Here is a 17557-nt window from a genome sequence, read left to right on the forward strand (position 1 = left end):
GAAGCCAGATCCCGTTGCCTTCTCTGTGTTGCCCTATTCCCTCTGCTGTCGTCAGGGTATTTCCAAGCGATGCTCACCGATTACATGGCAATTTGCCTTCTGAAGCGGTGTGAAATTGAGCATTGCACTTTAAATTCCTGTGGTCCAACGTGTGAAGTTTGGGCTCAGCAATTGCAGGTGATCGATTTTTCATAGCTTGATAACCGAGCGCTTGTTGTTGAACAACAGGAGGTGGTCGTGGGCACCCACACCTCCAGCCCTAATTGCAAAGCAACAAGGTTAATGCCAACCATGACAGCATTCAGAGCTGAATGTTTCACGGCAGCAGAAAAGCTGGGAGCTGTGATGACTTCTGCTCTCTAATTTCTCTCCTTGGATGGAAAAGTTCAGTGTGGATGTGGTCAGCTGCACTCATTAGCTGGTAAGAAACAACTTGCTAAACCACAGCAGCTTGGGGTCATCAGTCTTTACGTTGTGGTTTATGAATGTGTATCTATTAGAGTCTAAAACTGAAGATGATGTGAACTAGAGCATATGTGGGAATCATTCATTTTGACCTGTATTACATCATCTTATTTTTCCTTTTGGTCTATATCAGCTCACGGGGCTCTCTTGTCTACATGTACATAGTAATATAGAACAGCTCTCTGAATTTACCTAGGAACAACTGATCCCACAGAAACTATGAGAAACACAGACAGGCACATCAATAGGTTGGTTTTGCCCTGAGCTCCTTGCTGCAGATGGTAGCGGTGCCAGCCAAGGCATCAGGCAAGATCAAACACTGTCCCTCTCCCAAAGAGTTCCTGTTGGCACCAAATGCAGTGCGACAGGTAGGGCAGTTGGAAAGGTTGAGGGAATGGAAGGAAGAGAGGAAGAAAAAGAGATCAGCAGAAAAATGGCATTCTTGGCTCTGTTCTTCCCCAGGCAGTGCCAGCAGTGACTCTGAGTCATGGCAGGGTCCTCTTACATTGGAGGGCTTAAAAGCTGATAAGGTGTCATTACCAAGGGCTTCTGATGAAGGGTAAGCCTGCGAGTTCCCCACTGAAACCAGTGGGACTTTTATCTACGTGTATCTCTGGGCTGAATGTGTCCCTTTCTTTGATCAGTGCTGGTTTTTATCAAGTCCACGGGGAGATAAATGCAGTGATGGGGAAAAAATGGGAGACTTTTCATAGAGGAAAAGAGAAAATTGATTCATTTGCATAGGAATGTATCACAGCTGTACCCCATGCAGAAAACGTTTCCTCTTGGGACAGGGTGATTTAACAGGCTGCAGAATTATTCCTAAATCTGAGCAGACAGTAGCACTCACGGTGGCTCTGCTTTTCTTCAGGGATGCTGCTTTCCACCTTGTGCCCAGCTGCTCTCCAGAGGGTCAGCATCCACTTCGACATCAGAGTTTGCTGCTCCTAAATGGAGCATGCCTTTGTGATACTCCCCAGCTGGGGAATTGCCCAGCCAGGCTTGCCAGCTGCAACCCATCTTATTTGATGTGACTGCTTGTTAGTTCCTATGCCAGCATCCCCTGCATCACCAAATAGCGTTTAGAGACCCACCTCCATGTTTTTCAATCATTGTTCTAACCTGGAGATGCACGTTTTGTGGCTGCTGCAGTGTTTGAGTTGGCTGTGCATCACCATCCAACACCTGGAGATGGTCATGGTTTTGTGTCACCGACTTTAGGTCCTACTCAAACCCTGGGCATTTCTGGTTTAGATGCTGTGTCAAGGGATGCCCACACAGCAGGGGATCCCCAGACTCTGGCTGTCCATTGGGAAGAGGTGTCCAGGTGCCTTTGGAAAAGCAGCCTTTTAGAATCACAGAATCATTAAGGTTGGAAAAGACCTCTAAGATCACCAGGTCCAACCATCCACCAGTATTACCTACTGAAACACATCCCTTGCACATTTCTTGAACACATCGTGTTGTTTTCCTAACATCCTATTCACCTGCTAACTACAGCTCCAGTACCCAGTGTTTCTGCATCCACTTTCTGGGCATTCTTCCATTCTGCTGTAGTTAAAAGCAGCGAGGAGCATTGCTTTCCTTTGCACACACCTTTTAACACCTAGGAAAGAGAGTAATGCATTGAGCAGTTCATCTTTAACACCAAGGGTTTCATTTTGCTGCATATATATATGTATATATATATTCCTAAGCAGTGCTTAAGACTGAGATTCAGAAGGTTTCAAAAAGGCATCAGTTAAAGCTGCTCGCATTGTGATAGCCAGGAAGTGGATCTTTCAGATGTCAGAGCATTCCCTGGAGGCTCCCATTATTAATATCTGCCTTATGACAAGGTGGCTGTGCTGATGCCAGGCTTTTTTTTTTTCCCTAGCCAACGTGATTAATTTTTTTCCCCCCTTTCTTAATATCTCAGAGCCAGATGCTTCTAAATGTCCTCATAGGGGTGCATGGCCGCTCACAACTGCTCCTCCTTCTCCCCCACCCTTTCCAACTAATTCCTATAATGGCTCCAGAGATGCGTTTTGTTCAGTCACAAAAAGCAAAACTTTGAAAGCATCCACAGATGATGGACTTGACATGTGCAAATCTGGCCTCTCCTGACGTTGCTGGTGGGCTGTGAGCTCAGTGCCAGGTAGCCTGTCAATAAGGTTTTCCTTTAAGGGAGTGCTTATTTGCTTAGTGCTTTACGAATTACGTACACTCAGAACTGCTAAGTGTTAGTATTTCTGGTGGGAAGGATGGCACTGAGTGTTGAATGGGCATTTTGGAGAAAGCAAGAGAAGCTCTGACTGTGGCAGGTGTTATGGCAATGGGTTGCAGCAATGTGGTCTTTAAGGTCCCTTCCAACCCAAAGGATGTCTAGGAGCCTGTGAATAGGTTTAAGGTATAGCTGCTTAGTTAGTGTCTGGTGCTTGGATTTACTATCAAAAGCCATAAATCAACGTACCTCAAAAACCAGAGCTTCTTGCTTAGGCATCAGCAGGCAGCTCTTCAGCCCACAGCAGAGTGGGAATTAACTTAAAATTAACCGGAGTTTGGAAAACAACTAGCACTGCTTTATTTGTCCATTTAATTGAATTATATGCAGCTGTGTAAGCATGCTGACCCACGGACGTAAATTGCTCCACCCTACCCATTCCCCTCCTTAATTCTTTCATGCTAATGGAGCTGATGGGGCTGTTGACTGCAAAGAGAGTGGAAAAAAGGCTGGAAATCAAGGAGAGCAGCCCAGCCCTATGCAAACCTGTCCCTTCAGTGCAATGCCTGAGTGTCACAGCTGCACTCCCTGTACCACGATCTTTGTTGCCATTAAGCTGATTATATACACTGACGGGTTCATCCAACTAATCCTGCAAGGCTGCAACTGGTTGCTTTATATTGGAGCCCCGTTTTTATGTATTTTGCTAAGAAATAAAAGTCAGTTTGGCTTCGGTGGGCTCTCAAAATGGGTCAGGCTGTGACGGGGACCCACTTTGTAACGTTTGCTTGGTTAATGCAGGAAAATAGGACGCATTAATGGGCTCCATGCATTAAGGGATGTGCTCAGTTTGGGAGAGGGCTGCATGCATTAGGGCTGTGCAGTGGCTGCAGATTGAGGTAGGTGTGCTGGGGTTGGCCCTGCTCCCACTATACCTCTTATGATGGATTTGTGTTTGGAAGGGGGAAAATAAAAAGGCATTTCTTTGCATTTATGGGTGACACACTTAGGAAGGGAGATGCTTCCTGCCCCTGCTCCAGGTGAACCGGGAGCACAAAGAACATACCACGCATTACAGGCCATAAATCACAAGTGTGCACAGTGGGCTGACACAGAATCATTGGATCCATAGGGTTGATCCAAAGTGCGCCTCCTGAAAACATATGTCTTCTTCATTTATCTGCAGTGATTCTGTGGAATTCAGGCTGCCCAGAGCTGTGGGTACCCCAGGCCATGGATGGCCCCTGGGCAGCCTGAGCTGGGAGGCAACCAGCCCACAGCAGGGGCTGGAGCTCAATGATCCAACAGGAGCCATTCTGTGACTCAGTGAATTGTTTTCTGCTCAAGCCATCACTTAGGTTACCCTAATTTCAAATGTATCTATGGGGGGGAGGGAAGGGGCCTGTAAAGGTGGTAGCAGAGGATGGTTTAAAGGTGGCTAATATAAAGATGTTGACCAAGATGGTGATAAATAGTCAAAGGTTATTAGTAAAGAAAACTCACCAATATTGATGCCTGGACCAGAGAGCTGAGGCAGTCTCCACTAGGGAGCAATCTCCAAGAGATGCTGCCTCAGTGGTGGTCAGCCCTTAAATGAGGTCTCAGAGGAGGTGGAGTCGAGTTCCACCCCTTCCTGGAGCACAGCTCCATTACTCTCACCTGTGCTCCCGCAGCTGACCCAACACTTGCCTCAGCTGATTAATCAGTGGTTCAAGCTGTGATTTCCCATACAGGGGTGTCAGATCACAGATTTCAGGCTTTGGTTCTGGGTTCTTTTCTCATATTACTCAGAGAAGGCAGGATTCTTAGATGTTGGCTTAGGTGAGGGCAGGTCACATTAGAAGAGGGAAGACCTTATGTGGCAAAGGACAGGATGTCCTAACGGTCACAGCACAGTGTGAGGAGCTCAGCATCCTGAAGCTAATCCCACCGTGGGCTGCATTCCTTGCTTGACCTTGAGCCACCAGCCGGGGGGTGGGTGTTCTGTGTGTCTCAGTGCCTGTAACCTGGCAGTATTATGTGCATGTATCCCCAGGTCTTGCCTAGATTAATAAATCCATATTTGTAAAGTAAGCCTTAATAAATGCTAACCGTGTTAGTACGTGTAGGTGAGCCTGGCACGGGAGGTTGGGAACACGCTGTGTGTCTGCTGGGCTGCACTGTGCTGGGGGACCTCAGCCAGGGCTGCTCAGCAGGGAGAGACCGTGGTGGGTTGTGCCATCCTCCCAGGGTCTGCCGGGAGCACACATCTGCAGGGAGGGCTGGAATACAACTTTTCCACTTAACATGCTCCCCCATCACCCACTGTCAGCAATGAGATTAAATTCTGTGCGACTGCAGAGGACGTCGCATGATTAAAATCCTCTTTTAGAAATTAATATGTACCATCACTCGGTAGCACTGTGCCTCTTCTCAGAGAAGGGTATTGTCTCCTGAGCACTCAAGGTGTGAGAAGCCACCAAGGGAAGCTGTCTATCTTGGAATTTTATGCTGGCGCACAGTTGCTCCGCTCCAGCTGCATAAAATCACAGGGACCTGGGGACTGCTCCCTTCACGGGGTCATGCACTTGGAGGAAGGAGCAATGAAAGGAGGGCTTCAAACTTTTGGCCTTGCCAACGACAGAATAGATTTCCCAAAGGAGAAGGAATCTGCAGCCACCCATTCTGCCCACAGAGGTGTGGGTGCTCCCATCCCTGCAGACAGCCAAGGTCAGGCTGGATGGGCTCTGAGCACTGATGGAGCTGTGGGTGTCCCTGCTCAGTGCAGGGAGTGGGTGCAGATGGCCTTGAAAGGTCCTTTCGAACTCTAATGGTTCTGTGATTCTCCATAGCAGGGCTCTCCCATAATGCTGCTTCAGGAGCTGGGAATGTTTGCAGCTGGTCCCATCACCATTCCCATTGATACACACATGGATGTGGTCTCTGCCCGTTCACATCCCGCCCTGCTCTGAGTCCCTCTTGAAGGCTTTAGTCCTCCTTGGCAAGTAAGTGCGTGTACTCGTGCTGCTGGGGTTATCTCAGCTGAGCAGTGCTGTGCTGGCAGCCTACCCCACAGGGCTGCTGTCTGCTGGGTTGCTTCTGCACCTGGCTGACATCACACCTTGCCAGCTGGGGCTGGGAGGGAAAACTGTGTCTGCTTTGCAGTTATTAATGAAGTTTTCTTTTAGAGCAGGGCTTACTGCAGGCTGACATGATGCTCTCAGGCTCATGCAGGGTGAGTGAGGATTCACTCCTGAAGCTGACCCTTGTGATGTGGGTACCTGTGTTCTGGACTCACACTTCTACCAGAGCTCTCCTGCCTGCTGGCACACTTGTGGCATCCAGCAACTCCATCCTGCTTTTCCTCCAGGCAAGCAAGAGTCTGGGAATGTTCACAAGCATGTTAACTGAAAGCAGACACGCCGCTTCCAAAACCGAATCTGGCTTTTAGCAGGAGGGTTGATTTAGGTCAGAATTAATGCAAACACTTGTGTAGACCATTTAGCGTTTAGTTTATGGACCTGTTAAGGCAGCAGGATAATCCCTTTAGATTACCCGTGTAATTCCTAGTGAATATTTATTTTAAAGTGACTTCTGTGCCCTCAGTCATTAGTGGAGGTTAGTAATGCATCTCACAGCTGCCAGCCTCAATGCAACCGCATTTGTCAAGGGGAGGGTTGCTCCTTTTGTCTCCTGTCTTCTTTTTGTCCTTTTTAAACCAACTCTTGCTGGCTAAATCTCCCGGTGCTCACCTCAGGGAGCAGCCCCTTGGAGCAGAGCTGGGCTCAGGCATGGGCAGGCAGCCTTGAGCTTGGGCTGCTCTCTGTCGGGTACCACGATATCATCCACGTGGGCTGCGGTGAGGACGGAGCGGGCTGCGGGTTCAAGGACGCCCTTCCACTTTAATGTGCACAGACATGCACCCGCTCACAGGCTGATTGGCAAGGTTAACTTGGAGAGGCTGCAGCTTTTTAAACTGATTTGATTAGACCCGCTACTTTATCCCATTCCCTCCCCCCCCCACCCCCTGGGCCCCCCACCTCCTGATCCTTTTAATGCAGCCCTTGCTCCAATAACCAGCTCTTCGGGGGGCTTTTCCCCCCTTTTTTTCTGATTTCCATGCTGAATTTGGACGTATTGTAAAGCAGATTGTGTGGCCCTGTAGGGAAGCTCAGGAGGCAGCATCTCAGTCTCAGGGGTGTGTTTTGCTGCGGCTCAGTGAGGGGCTGTGATTCCCCTCCTCTTCCTTGCTCTGCCTGGCTCTGCACCTTCACCAGCTCTCCATGGGTTTGGGCTCAAGCACACAGAGCCCTCCAGTTCCCCATCTCTTCCACAGCTGGGGACATGAGGGGAACTAAGCAGCCAACAGCCCTGAGTGACTGCAGCTGGTCCCTCAGTCCCATCTAGCCCGAAGGATGCTTTGAGTCCCAACTCTGATGCTCGGACACAGGTTGCATAGATTCAGACTTGTTAGGACACCCTGGCGAGCCACACAAATGGGCACGTTTCAGCTGGGCACCCCTGGGAAGCTCAAGGAGCACCAAGGTGCCAATGCTGGGTCTGCTGGATGGAGCCTCGTCCCGCCCTGTTCAGTGCTTCTCTCACAGCACGAAGGCTTTGTGTGCTTCCACTTGTCAGTTCTGGGCTCCATCGCTGATATTAAGCTGATGTCTGTCATATTAAATACTCCAGGGGAATTCGGAGCCTCGTGTCAGCATACATAAGTGCCTCTTGCCAAGACTCTTTAGTCCTCGTAAATAAATAAGTAAAGCCTATAAATTATAGGCACTCACAAAACATGAGTAGCCGAACTCACAGACCAAAATGACAGGTGAGGGATGAGCACTGCTGCATTTTTGGAGACCCAGGGGGAGGTCCATCCTTCCCCTTACCCCATCTCACTCCTCACCACCACAACCGACCTCAGTGCTACATGCTGGGGAGCTCAGCGTGGCCAAGGATCCCATCCAGCAAACAGGAGCGACCCTCCGGAGTCACCCTGGTGGAACAGCACAGGCTGCAGACAATCCCCTACCCGCAACGTATTAAACCTTGACACTCTGCATTACTTAAGAGGTCTCGGGGAAAATTAAAACCCTTTTGACTGGGTTTTGCAATGCAGGGGAAATTTTAGTGACATTTAAAAGGTTTTTCTTGTGTTCCTCTAATGGGATAAATAAAAAAAAGGCTTGTTTTAGGCCAGCAAATGGGGGGACAATCCAATTTCCCTGATTCCATCAAGACACTCTTAAAGCATTAGCTTGTGTGGTTTAAAAAAACAACCCAACAAGCACACAGCAGCCTGACCCCTCCGCCTGATGGCTTTGGGAAGTGTCCCCATGCTGAAGCATTCACCCTGCCCAGCCAGCTCAGCACCCTGACTGGTGGTAAGCAGGTCAGGAAGGATGTGCAGGGGAAGCACAAGCCCAGTTCATTATTTACTGCAGCAGTCCTCACTGTCCTGCAGTGCTGTGCTCAGGGCTGACGTGCAGCGATGCGCTCTTTGCATTCGGTGCTTTTGCCTCCCGGGAGGGAAGAAATGTCATTGAGCAGCAACGCTTCTGATGAATGAATGAGATCAAAGAGAGCCCCTAACTTTATGTTTTGAAGCGGCGTTTCAGTTCCAAATAAATAAAGGTTCCCCCGTGGAACCTTCCATTTGCAGTTTGTTTCTGTCAGTCACAAAGATTAATGCATCAACACTTGCTTCGAAGGGGCTCAGGGGATGGGTGATGGGAGATGCGCAGCCTTTCACCCCGGGGTCAGCGCTGTCCTGGGTCGGTGGCCCACCAGCCCGTGCCATCTGCTGCTCCCACAGCCCACCCGTGCCACATGAGCCCCTGCACTACTGTGTGCTGGGACAGATGTCAGGGTCCAGCAAGCTCCCCAGGGCTGATGGGGCAGCAAATGGGGCGGCCCTGCTCTGCACTGTGACTTCAGCCCCAGCCCTCAGACCAAGCGGTGCTGGGGAACTTGACCTTACACCGTGAATGGGGAGCCTGTTCCTTCTGCATCTCATTCACAAACAGGGCATCCCTGAGCATAAATCTGTCTGGTGTAAAGTTGGCCACGATCTTCCCCGGTCGCCTCCTGATCCTGCTGCATTTCATTAGGAGCACTTCTATAATATGGAGAGCAGGGAGCAAGGGCTGTTTGTTCAGAGCCCTTAAAGTGAAGATCCATTCTGCATCTCACTAACTGTATTTAGCTGGCTGTGTTTTAACAGTGTTGTGGTTCCACTGAGAAATTCCGTCTACTGATAGTGGGATGACCTGAGGCAGCTTCCTCCAGATGGCTTTCATACCTTTATTTCTTCAGTATTGGCACTTCATAAAATCTGGTTGGAAATCTGGCTGGCTGTGAAAGAGCAGCGCTAACAAACCTTCTTCCTCTCATTTATTTCTCCCTTCTTCCATCAGGGAACAGTCCCATGGATCATAAGCAGAGAGCTTCCAGAGCCCAGCCTGTAGTTGTGTTGGTGGTGGATGATAAGACAAAAAAGGGGTATTGTGCACAAACGGCCTTATAAAAAAATGCTAAATCAGCTCCTGAGGCTGTGAAAGGGCCATTAGACATCACAAAGCAGCAGCCCTTTGGGGGAAGGAATCCTAGAATCATAGAACAGCCTGGGTTGAAAAGGACCACAATGATCATCCGGTTCCAACCCCCCTGCTGTGTGCAGGGTCACCAACCAGCAGCCCAGGCTGCCCAGAGCCACATCCAGCCTGGCCTTGAATGCCTGCAGGGATGGGGCATCCACAGCCTCCTTGGGCAACCCAGGGAGGTTGTGGATATGGATAGGAAGCTTCCTATATGGGCTCCTACACCCTCCCTGGCAGCGGTGCACCCAGCACATGGGCCAGGCCCTGCTGCCTTCCCCAGCAGACGGCTGCATGCCGAACGCCTGCTAAATCCAGATTAGCCACAGAGCAGTCGTCAGGCTTAAGAAGCAGCCATGCTCAGGGGGAAGGCGGCTGTCCTGGGAGACCCGTGCACATCATTTAGTGAGTCTGTACAGCTCCAAGCCCAAGGATGGTTCTGACCATCCAAACATGGGAACACACGAGCTGTGCCTGTAGCCAAGGTATTAATTGCCACATGCCCACTCCTGCATTACTCCTGGCTGCAGTGCAGAAGTGCAGGAGGGCATTATGCCTGCAGGTATGGGGACAGTATGGGAGGCAGGAGCCTTCCTTCCTGCAGCTGCTATGGTACTTGTGCATGTGTGCAGCATTTCAGCCACCCCTGCCTTTGCTGGAGGTGAAGCCAAACCCCTTGGTCAGGTACTGCTCTACCTCCACAGGGTTGCTTTGTGTGCTTTGCCTTTGTTTTTTCTTTTTTTTATCTCTAATGACCACTCAGCCATTGGCTTTAAAACTAGCACTTGAAGAGGTGGTGGTGAAACACAGGGTGGTACCTCTGATGCCGTTACAGCTGACAGAGATGCAACATCTTGGCCACTTCTGGTTGTGGGCTCAGCCCTTCATAGGACAAGTGGTCGTGAGTCCCTTTACATTCTTCTCAACACAAGCCTTGACATCCCAACAGGCCCAGCCAAACAGAGCAGCACAGCACCTTGCTGCTGGACATGTATCTCTGTGCTTACAGCATCAGCAGCACCACACGTGCTGCCCTGAGCTCCGACAGCCGGTCCCACGCAGGCACGGCGCCAGCAGTGACTTTACAGGCTTTGTGGCAGAGATTATTTAAAGGAGATTAACCCTTCTAAACCCCTTAGATTTTAATTATTTCTGTATGTATTTATAAAACCTGCAGTCTGCTGGTTCCAGGGCACAACTGCCCCAGTCCCCATCCTTAACCTGGATTCGGGAATACACAACGCAGCCATATTACAGCGCAGGGATGGGCTGGGCAGGGGTCACTCTGCTTATTTATTTATTGCCTTCGTAGCGCAGTTCAATCCGGGATGAAAATGAAACATTATGGTATCAAATTGCCAAGGGAGCTAATAATTAGGCTTTAAAATAGCAGCACTGACAGCACATTAATTGAATTGTTTGATTCGGCACAGCGTCGCTCGCTAATTGTTTGCTTAGGTGCAGCCTGTTGGCTTTTGACTGCCCATGCTTTGAACAAGGAGCACCTCTGAAGGGGTGGCCAAAGGACCCAAACAGAAAGCTTTGTTTGCTCAGCCTTTTGTATGCATATGAGTGTTGTGAAATGACAGTCTGGAAGATGATCATGGCTAACAGGTGCTGCTGGAAGGGAAAAAACAAAGGATGTAGGTAGCTATCCTCACACACTTTGTCTGCTATGTCTGGGCTAATTAGCTCTTTTAGAATTAAAGAGTAATGGAGGGGATGTTACCACTGTTCATGGGAGCTATAAAATGCAAATATTACCCAAGCTGGGCACTCTCAGTTGACCCACAATGTGCTTTGCAGAGGTGGGAAGAATGCTGAAGGGTTGGGAAGCCAACCCTACTTAGACCTTAGGGCACTTCTTTGTATGGGAAGGAAGGCAACAGAACCCAGAGCATGTTGGATGCCAATGATATTTAAAACATAGGTTGTTCTGAACGTGCTTCCTAAAATGGTATGGGTTTTATTTATTCTTACTCCTTGAGCAAGGAAATAAAAGGAGGTAGAGCCAAGGAGTTCATAGATACTTCTTTCTGGGAGAATCTCTTTAATATGCACACAGCCCTCCTCTTACAGCAGTGAACGTTTGACCAATAGCAATTAATTTCTGATCACGGTCTTTCTATGAGGTAAGGAAACATTAATGTCTCCATTAGGAGCTCTGCGAGGTGGGGTTGGTTGATCACTGGGCATCCCGGCTAGGACAGAGGCACAGCTGAGTGATGTACAGCAGAAATGCTCGATCCCACTGTGTTTTAGGATAAATATTGTTAAACTAATGAATTTTGCACCACTTAGGGTGAAGCACACAGTCTTTCCTTTAAGGACAGGTTGTAAAATAGGGAACAAGTGAAGGTCCTGTTATAAATCTCTTCTGTAGCTTCTTACAAAACCAACCTCATGAAGAATAACACCTGAGCCCCCAGCATTGGGTTGGCTGGGCCAACTGTCCCAAAGGTTAATAGAGCTTTTGTCATGCAAATGGAAGGATCTTGGGCTGGAAGTGCCGGACCCTTGTGCACTGTGGGGGGTGGGGGTAAAGGGGGAAGCAAAGGGTTAAATTTCGGGGCTGTAGAAGCAGATTGTGTTTTCCTTCTATGATGTGGGCTGACAAGACATCAGTATTCTATTCATCTGTTGGGAATTAGGCTGTTAATCCAATCAATGACTCTTGAGCGAGCTGCAGCCTGCCTCCCCACTGGGGAACAATCGGATCAGACGGGAGATTGTTTAAGAGCAGAGCTCGGTCCTGGTGTCAGGTGGAATTTCCAAGCGTTCCCTAGTGAATTGGGGATGGGAAAGCTGTCTCAGCCCATTTATCCTGCCCCTTAAATAACCAGGTATTTGCTAAAGTGATAAAGCAGCACGAGAGCAGAACAGGGAGTAAGGAACTTTTATGTGGGGAGGGGGGCAGGGAAGCACCCAGAGAAGGGATATTTTAGTGTCTTGGCAATGTTTGACTTCAAAGGTAAGAGAAGGAGCAGCTTTGGGCCATCCTGCTTGCAGCCTTCAAGGTAGCTTTGGGGAAGTCTGGCTCCTTCCAGACCCGGATTTGATCCCTGTTCCCTGCATCCCTGCATCCCAACAGCTTTTGTCTTATGCTGACACAATTGTATCACACTAACACACAGGGATGACAACACCTGATTCTGGAGGCAACAGACGGCAGCAAACATTATCTGGGGCAACCTATAAGCACATCTGTACAAACACCCAGCTGTGCTCAGGGCACCAAGAGCAAATTGGGGTGAAAATTCGTTCTGCAATCAAGGACATCCCCTTCTGCACGGGGATATTGAGGCAGTGGCAGTACCAAAAGCACTAGATGCTGATGGTGGTGTGGATGGGATAAATCCTATTGAAATCACACGTAGAAATGTAGGTGCAGCACCAGTTGGAAAGTAGGGCGATGAGGGATTAGCGTCACGCTGGCCCTCTGAACTCCCAAGGCCAGTGGGTTTGGGTGCATTAGCAAGGGCAGGCTTCCAGGGAGAGCAAGCTCCTGGGTATCAGGTGCTCCCTGAGATTTCTTACACCTGGCTTTGGAAGTAGAGGGCACCTTCGTGTTATAGCACCTGAATGAAGCAGGACGCTCAGGCCATAGGTAGGAGTAAGGGGCCCCTGAAGAGAAGGAACCTCAGCTCCTAAGCTTGGTTTTAAAGGGCTTCTGCACCCCTCCTCCTTCCATCATAATGTTGAATCAAACAAAAGCTAATGCAATTTCCTTTGCCTTTCAGTAGGAGATTGTGCTGTAAGGGTCCATACCATTAGAAATGTAATAATTGCTTCTCTATGCAGGTCTAATTTATCTGGGAGGCACTTAGGAGATAGACCTGTGATAGCCTGGTGATAGGCTTTAGAGAAGGGATGGAGAGGTGATGATAAAGATCTCTCTAGCACCTCCCATCCCCAGGGATGTCTGCCCCGTGCCTTGACATGGAAGGAAAGAGGGGCATCTCAGTGCCAGGAGTGGTCTCAGTACACTGCCAAGCCTACCTGCATGCAAGATTAAATGGGGATATTATGGTGGGATACCCAAGCCCTGTCTGGATAATTTGCAACCCGCTGTTAGGTGGTATTGTTCCTCAACTTGGGGTCACCGGTCTTGCTTTGAGGATCAGGAACCAATTAAACATCAGTGTGTGTATGGGTGCACACTGGTATAACACTGAGACCTTAAAGAACATCAGATCCCAAACTGAAGCACAGCTTTGGAATGCCAGCACTACACCCACAGTGATTCACTCATCCAGCACCTCAACTGTACAAACATTCATTTTGCATGTGTTAATGGCACGTGCCCAAAACCCCGACTGCTGTGAGCCACAGAAGCATGAAAATGAAAAGAAAGGCCGTGGAGGGCCATCCTCTGAGCTGTCCGGTGGATTTCAGGCTGGATGTGTCAGCCCACGTTGCTCAGGGAAGTATTTTCTTGCTATTCTTTATATCCCTGGTTTGAGTGAGCCTGCGTCGTGAGGCTGCAGAGATTTATATTCACAGCTCCTAAGCACCAGTGCTTGGTCAGAGTCTGTATAATTCCAGCCCTCTTATTCACTCACCTTCTAAAGACCTCGTGTAAATATTTATCTCTGTTGCCCATCCACGCTGCTGAACCCGAGCTGTTAAACACTCTTATCTCTGCATCGCTCTTATCTGTGATCCCTGCCAGTATTGGGAGCTGCAAGTAGGAGCTCCCTTAAATGTCCCGTGAACAAACAGGGATAAACAGCAATGAGAGGGGAAGAATACCTTAAAAAACAAGTGTGTGCACCGTCCATCAGGAGGAAGGGTTACTGTGTGTGTTGTTTTCCATCTTGGCTTGACCAAGGCTCTCCCACACCTCCATAGCTCCATAATCCTCATCTCAGGTACAGCAGGGAGCAGAAATTCCCAAGGAGCAAGCAGCGGGATGGAAGCTCTGATATAATCCTCTCTTATAGGACAGAATTGGCGTGCAGGAGCCATAGCACCACTTAACGGATAAGGCAGTTGGTCCATCTGCACTTGGTCCATCTTCTCTCATTTCTCTCACTTAAATTTCTCAGGAGCACGGTGCAATCCTGTTATCCAATAAGTTGCCCACCAGTAGCTGGATTTTCATCGAGAGACATCTGTCACAGACCTGGGCTGTGGGATGTGCGGCTCATTTGGCAGCATCTTTGTTTTGATGCTTTCAGTGAATGTGGACATTTGTTCTTAAGTTCTTGGCCCAGCCAGTCCTGCTATGGGCTGTGATACAGTGTTCCCAAAGAGGCAGTTGCTGCAGGACAGACTCCATGCGCTCCTGTAGCTCTGTCAGAACACAAGCATGTTTCTAACTTCTTTTGGCTTGCCCTTAAGGCCACCAGCACTTGGGATTACCTAACGTTCTGTATTCACAGTTAGGAAGGAACTGATGGAGCAGCCGTGACAACAGCCATACAAATGCCCCCTCTGACTCAGTGCTTTCTATAATCTAAACTAACCAATATCCCCATGGGTTTCAGTGGGGAAGAATTTCCCTGGATTAAAATTTGTCAGGGAGCAAACAGAAGCAAATAGCATCACATTGGAGAAGTAGAACAAATGGCACCTGGCCAGCGGTCAGGCTCACAGGGGAAAAACAAATCTGGTGTAAATAAAGTGTAAACAACGTTTGCATAACGCTGGATTAATAATCTGTCTATTTTCTTAATGGCATTGGGGTTGGTGAGATGCGCTGTGTGTGCTGGGTCCTGCTCTTTTCTCCAACTAATAAATGCCAGCTCTGAAACGAAGGGCTCGCCAGCCCCGCCGGCACAGCTCTGCTGAAGCAGCAATGTTTCACACAAGCCTTTGGAAGAGGAACAAATGTCTGGAGCATTCCTGGACCAACCCTCTGAGCCATCCTCCAGACAGGGATCGCCGTCAGGGTGCCCAGGTCCCGTTGTGCACCTCCAGTCCCATCCACCTGCCTTTCATCTTGTTGTTGTTGGCTCCAATTTTGATGGCAGCGATGCAGAGCTCTCCTCCCATCCCCCAGCACTCACACACCCTGCATATTTTAACTCTGCTTCTCCAATAACTCATCCGCGCTGCCCGCCTCTCCTCCCGCCCCGCTCCAGGTCGGTGCAGAGCATCTCACCCTGCAGCACAACTCCTTCCTGGTTTCCAGCTGGCTGTGCTTAAAGCCTTTGATATCACCAGGCTTAGGAAACAGCAGTCTATCAGAGCAGTTTTCTGGGTGATTTCTGCCTGTTTTCCTGTTCTTTTTTTCCCCTTTTGCCAGCGGGCTGTTGAATCTGCACCTTAATCCCAAAGATGATGGTAATTAAAAACTTAAGTCTACATAAACAGATGCAAATACATTAAGGAGGCGAGGGGCTGAATTAGAGGCTAATCCCAATGGGGCAGTGAAAGCAAAGGGGACAGTAATTCTTCCCGTCTGTTATTTCACCTGTCCCTATTGCAGGAGCAGGAGATGCCCAGGGCTGTGCTGCTGGGGATGGGGCGTGCACCCCAAAGTGTGGGAGCTCATCACCCAGCCCCACAACACGTATCCCAGCTCCCCACGTGTGTCACAGCCCTCATTCCTTGTGGTTGTGGTGCTCCTTTCCTCACCTGCAGACAAGAAGGACTCCAGAAATGACTTCAGCCTTGTACACCATTGTTCACCATTGTACAGACCTGAGTTCTGAACAGCAGGGACGTAAGATGAATTCAGTGCGGGGGGGAAAGAGCTTTTATTCCCTGTTTGTTGAGCTGTATAAGCACTCGTGTGCCTCACCTGTGTCTTGAATAACAATCCAAGGCTGTGCTTGCAAAGAAGCTCTCAGTAGGCATCTCCACAGGTGCACTGAGGGTCCCAAAGTAAGGGTGTGGGGCTGAAATCCTTCATTTTTATGAGCTGGAAGTGATAACGCTGTGAACTGAATGATCCCTGTGCCATGACGTGCTCCACGCGCTCCGGTGCGTGGGTAGGTATTGATTACCCATCAATACGGATTGATGGCAGATGCTGATTCAAAGCCTGGCTGCTAGATAGCTGGGTGTACGGGGCTGTTGATCAGTTAAAGTATTGCTGTGATTCACCGTATTTATTTAAGGCTGGAATTTGCTTCTGTCCCCACGGCGTTGCTTACACCTCTAACATCAAGTATTGTTGTTTTTCAGGATGGGGAAGGCCAGACTGCACTCCATTATGGTAAGCTGCCCTTCAGCACGGTTGTTCCCTCTTAGCAGGATGGATTTGCAGCTGGAGCAAATCACCTCCGTACAGAAAGCAAATTTCAGCAGCAGCATTAGTAGGAAGGATGGATCTGATTACCCGGTGGCAAAGCCCATGAGCAGTGTGATGCTAACCTCTGGGTGTTCTGCTTACAAACCAGTTTGGTGCCAGCTGGAAGCACAGAGGATCTACTAGCAAACCAAGCAGAGTGAAGTTACAGCTTGTGTCACTCCTGCAGCTACGTGCTAATTAAATAGGAGATTTTATAGCATTCCTTTTAATTGAAAGAGTGTTCTACCTCTAAATGAGAAACATAGAGAGCCGTAAGTGACACACACAGTGCTGATATGCAGGGAATAGGGGAAAAAAATATTTAATCTCCATGGTAATTTGTTCCAAAATTAAGGCATGTCCAGTTATGATTTTATCCTCTCTCTCAGTGGCTGTCACTGTGTAATTAAGAGCACACTTGTCATTCTGAAGTGTTTGTGCCTCTCTCTGATCTCTCCACAAGGACGTTAGCAGGATGGCAATATTGCTCTGTAGTCCATCAGTCTGAGGCACAGCATTTGGGTCTGGATCTAAACGGCCAGATTCCCAGGCCCCTGAACCAGGGCTGTGATTACAATAACGTATGAATGGTCCCTGTGTGATCTTTCCTGTAGGATGCTTCATTTGTCAACTTCTTAGTGTTCTGGCTGAGGTGGGAAATGTGTTGTGTTGTGTCAGTGCTGCTCTTTTTGGTGAATGACTGGTTTAACTGACATTATTTCCGCAGCTGTTTTTCTTATCCACCCTATCAGCCTTTGGGACACCTCTCCAGGTGCCAAACCCACGGGTGCCAACGCTCCCATCCCATTCCACTGCAGATCTGCTCACACACCTCCCAAATCTCAAACACAGCCTTGAGTTCATTGTTCTGATCTGAGAGGCCTAAAACTGAGACTTGCTGAAGATGCCCTGATGTAAGCACTTTATAACCAGTTATTAACTGCACCACAGGCACGAGGGGCTGCTGCTGAGCAGAACGAGGCCTCCCTTTTTGTTGGAGGACTTTCCAGGAAGGGTTAACCCCCACGAGAGGCTGCTTTTAGGGTGCAGCCATCCCTTTTTACGAGCAAG

At 49.0% G+C, this 17557-nt stretch overlaps 1 protein-coding gene and 1 long non-coding RNA gene across 3 annotated transcripts in view; both read left to right on the forward strand.

Moving 5' to 3' along the window:
* Positions 1-17557, forward strand: part of ACBD6 (acyl-CoA binding domain containing 6) — a 59220-nt gene that overhangs the window by 40065 nt on the left and 1598 nt on the right. For both annotated transcript variants that reach the window (XM_015869782.3, XM_085512125.1), the window contains one exon: positions 16381-16411. In XM_015869782.3, the coding sequence (XP_015725268.2) occupies positions 16381-16411 (31 nt within the window). The remainder of the gene's footprint in view (positions 1-16380; positions 16412-17557) is intronic.
* On the forward strand, positions 1738-8311 carry LOC146758978 (uncharacterized). Its single transcript, XR_014932973.1, has 2 exons — positions 1738-5652; positions 5836-8311. It is a non-coding gene; the product is annotated as an uncharacterized LOC146758978 (long non-coding RNA).

This window comes from Coturnix japonica, chromosome 11, assembly GCF_054131305.1.
Source record: "Coturnix japonica strain WE chromosome 11, WE-NBRP24, whole genome shotgun sequence".
Classification (NCBI taxonomy): Eukaryota; Metazoa; Chordata; class Aves; order Galliformes; family Phasianidae; genus Coturnix; species Coturnix japonica.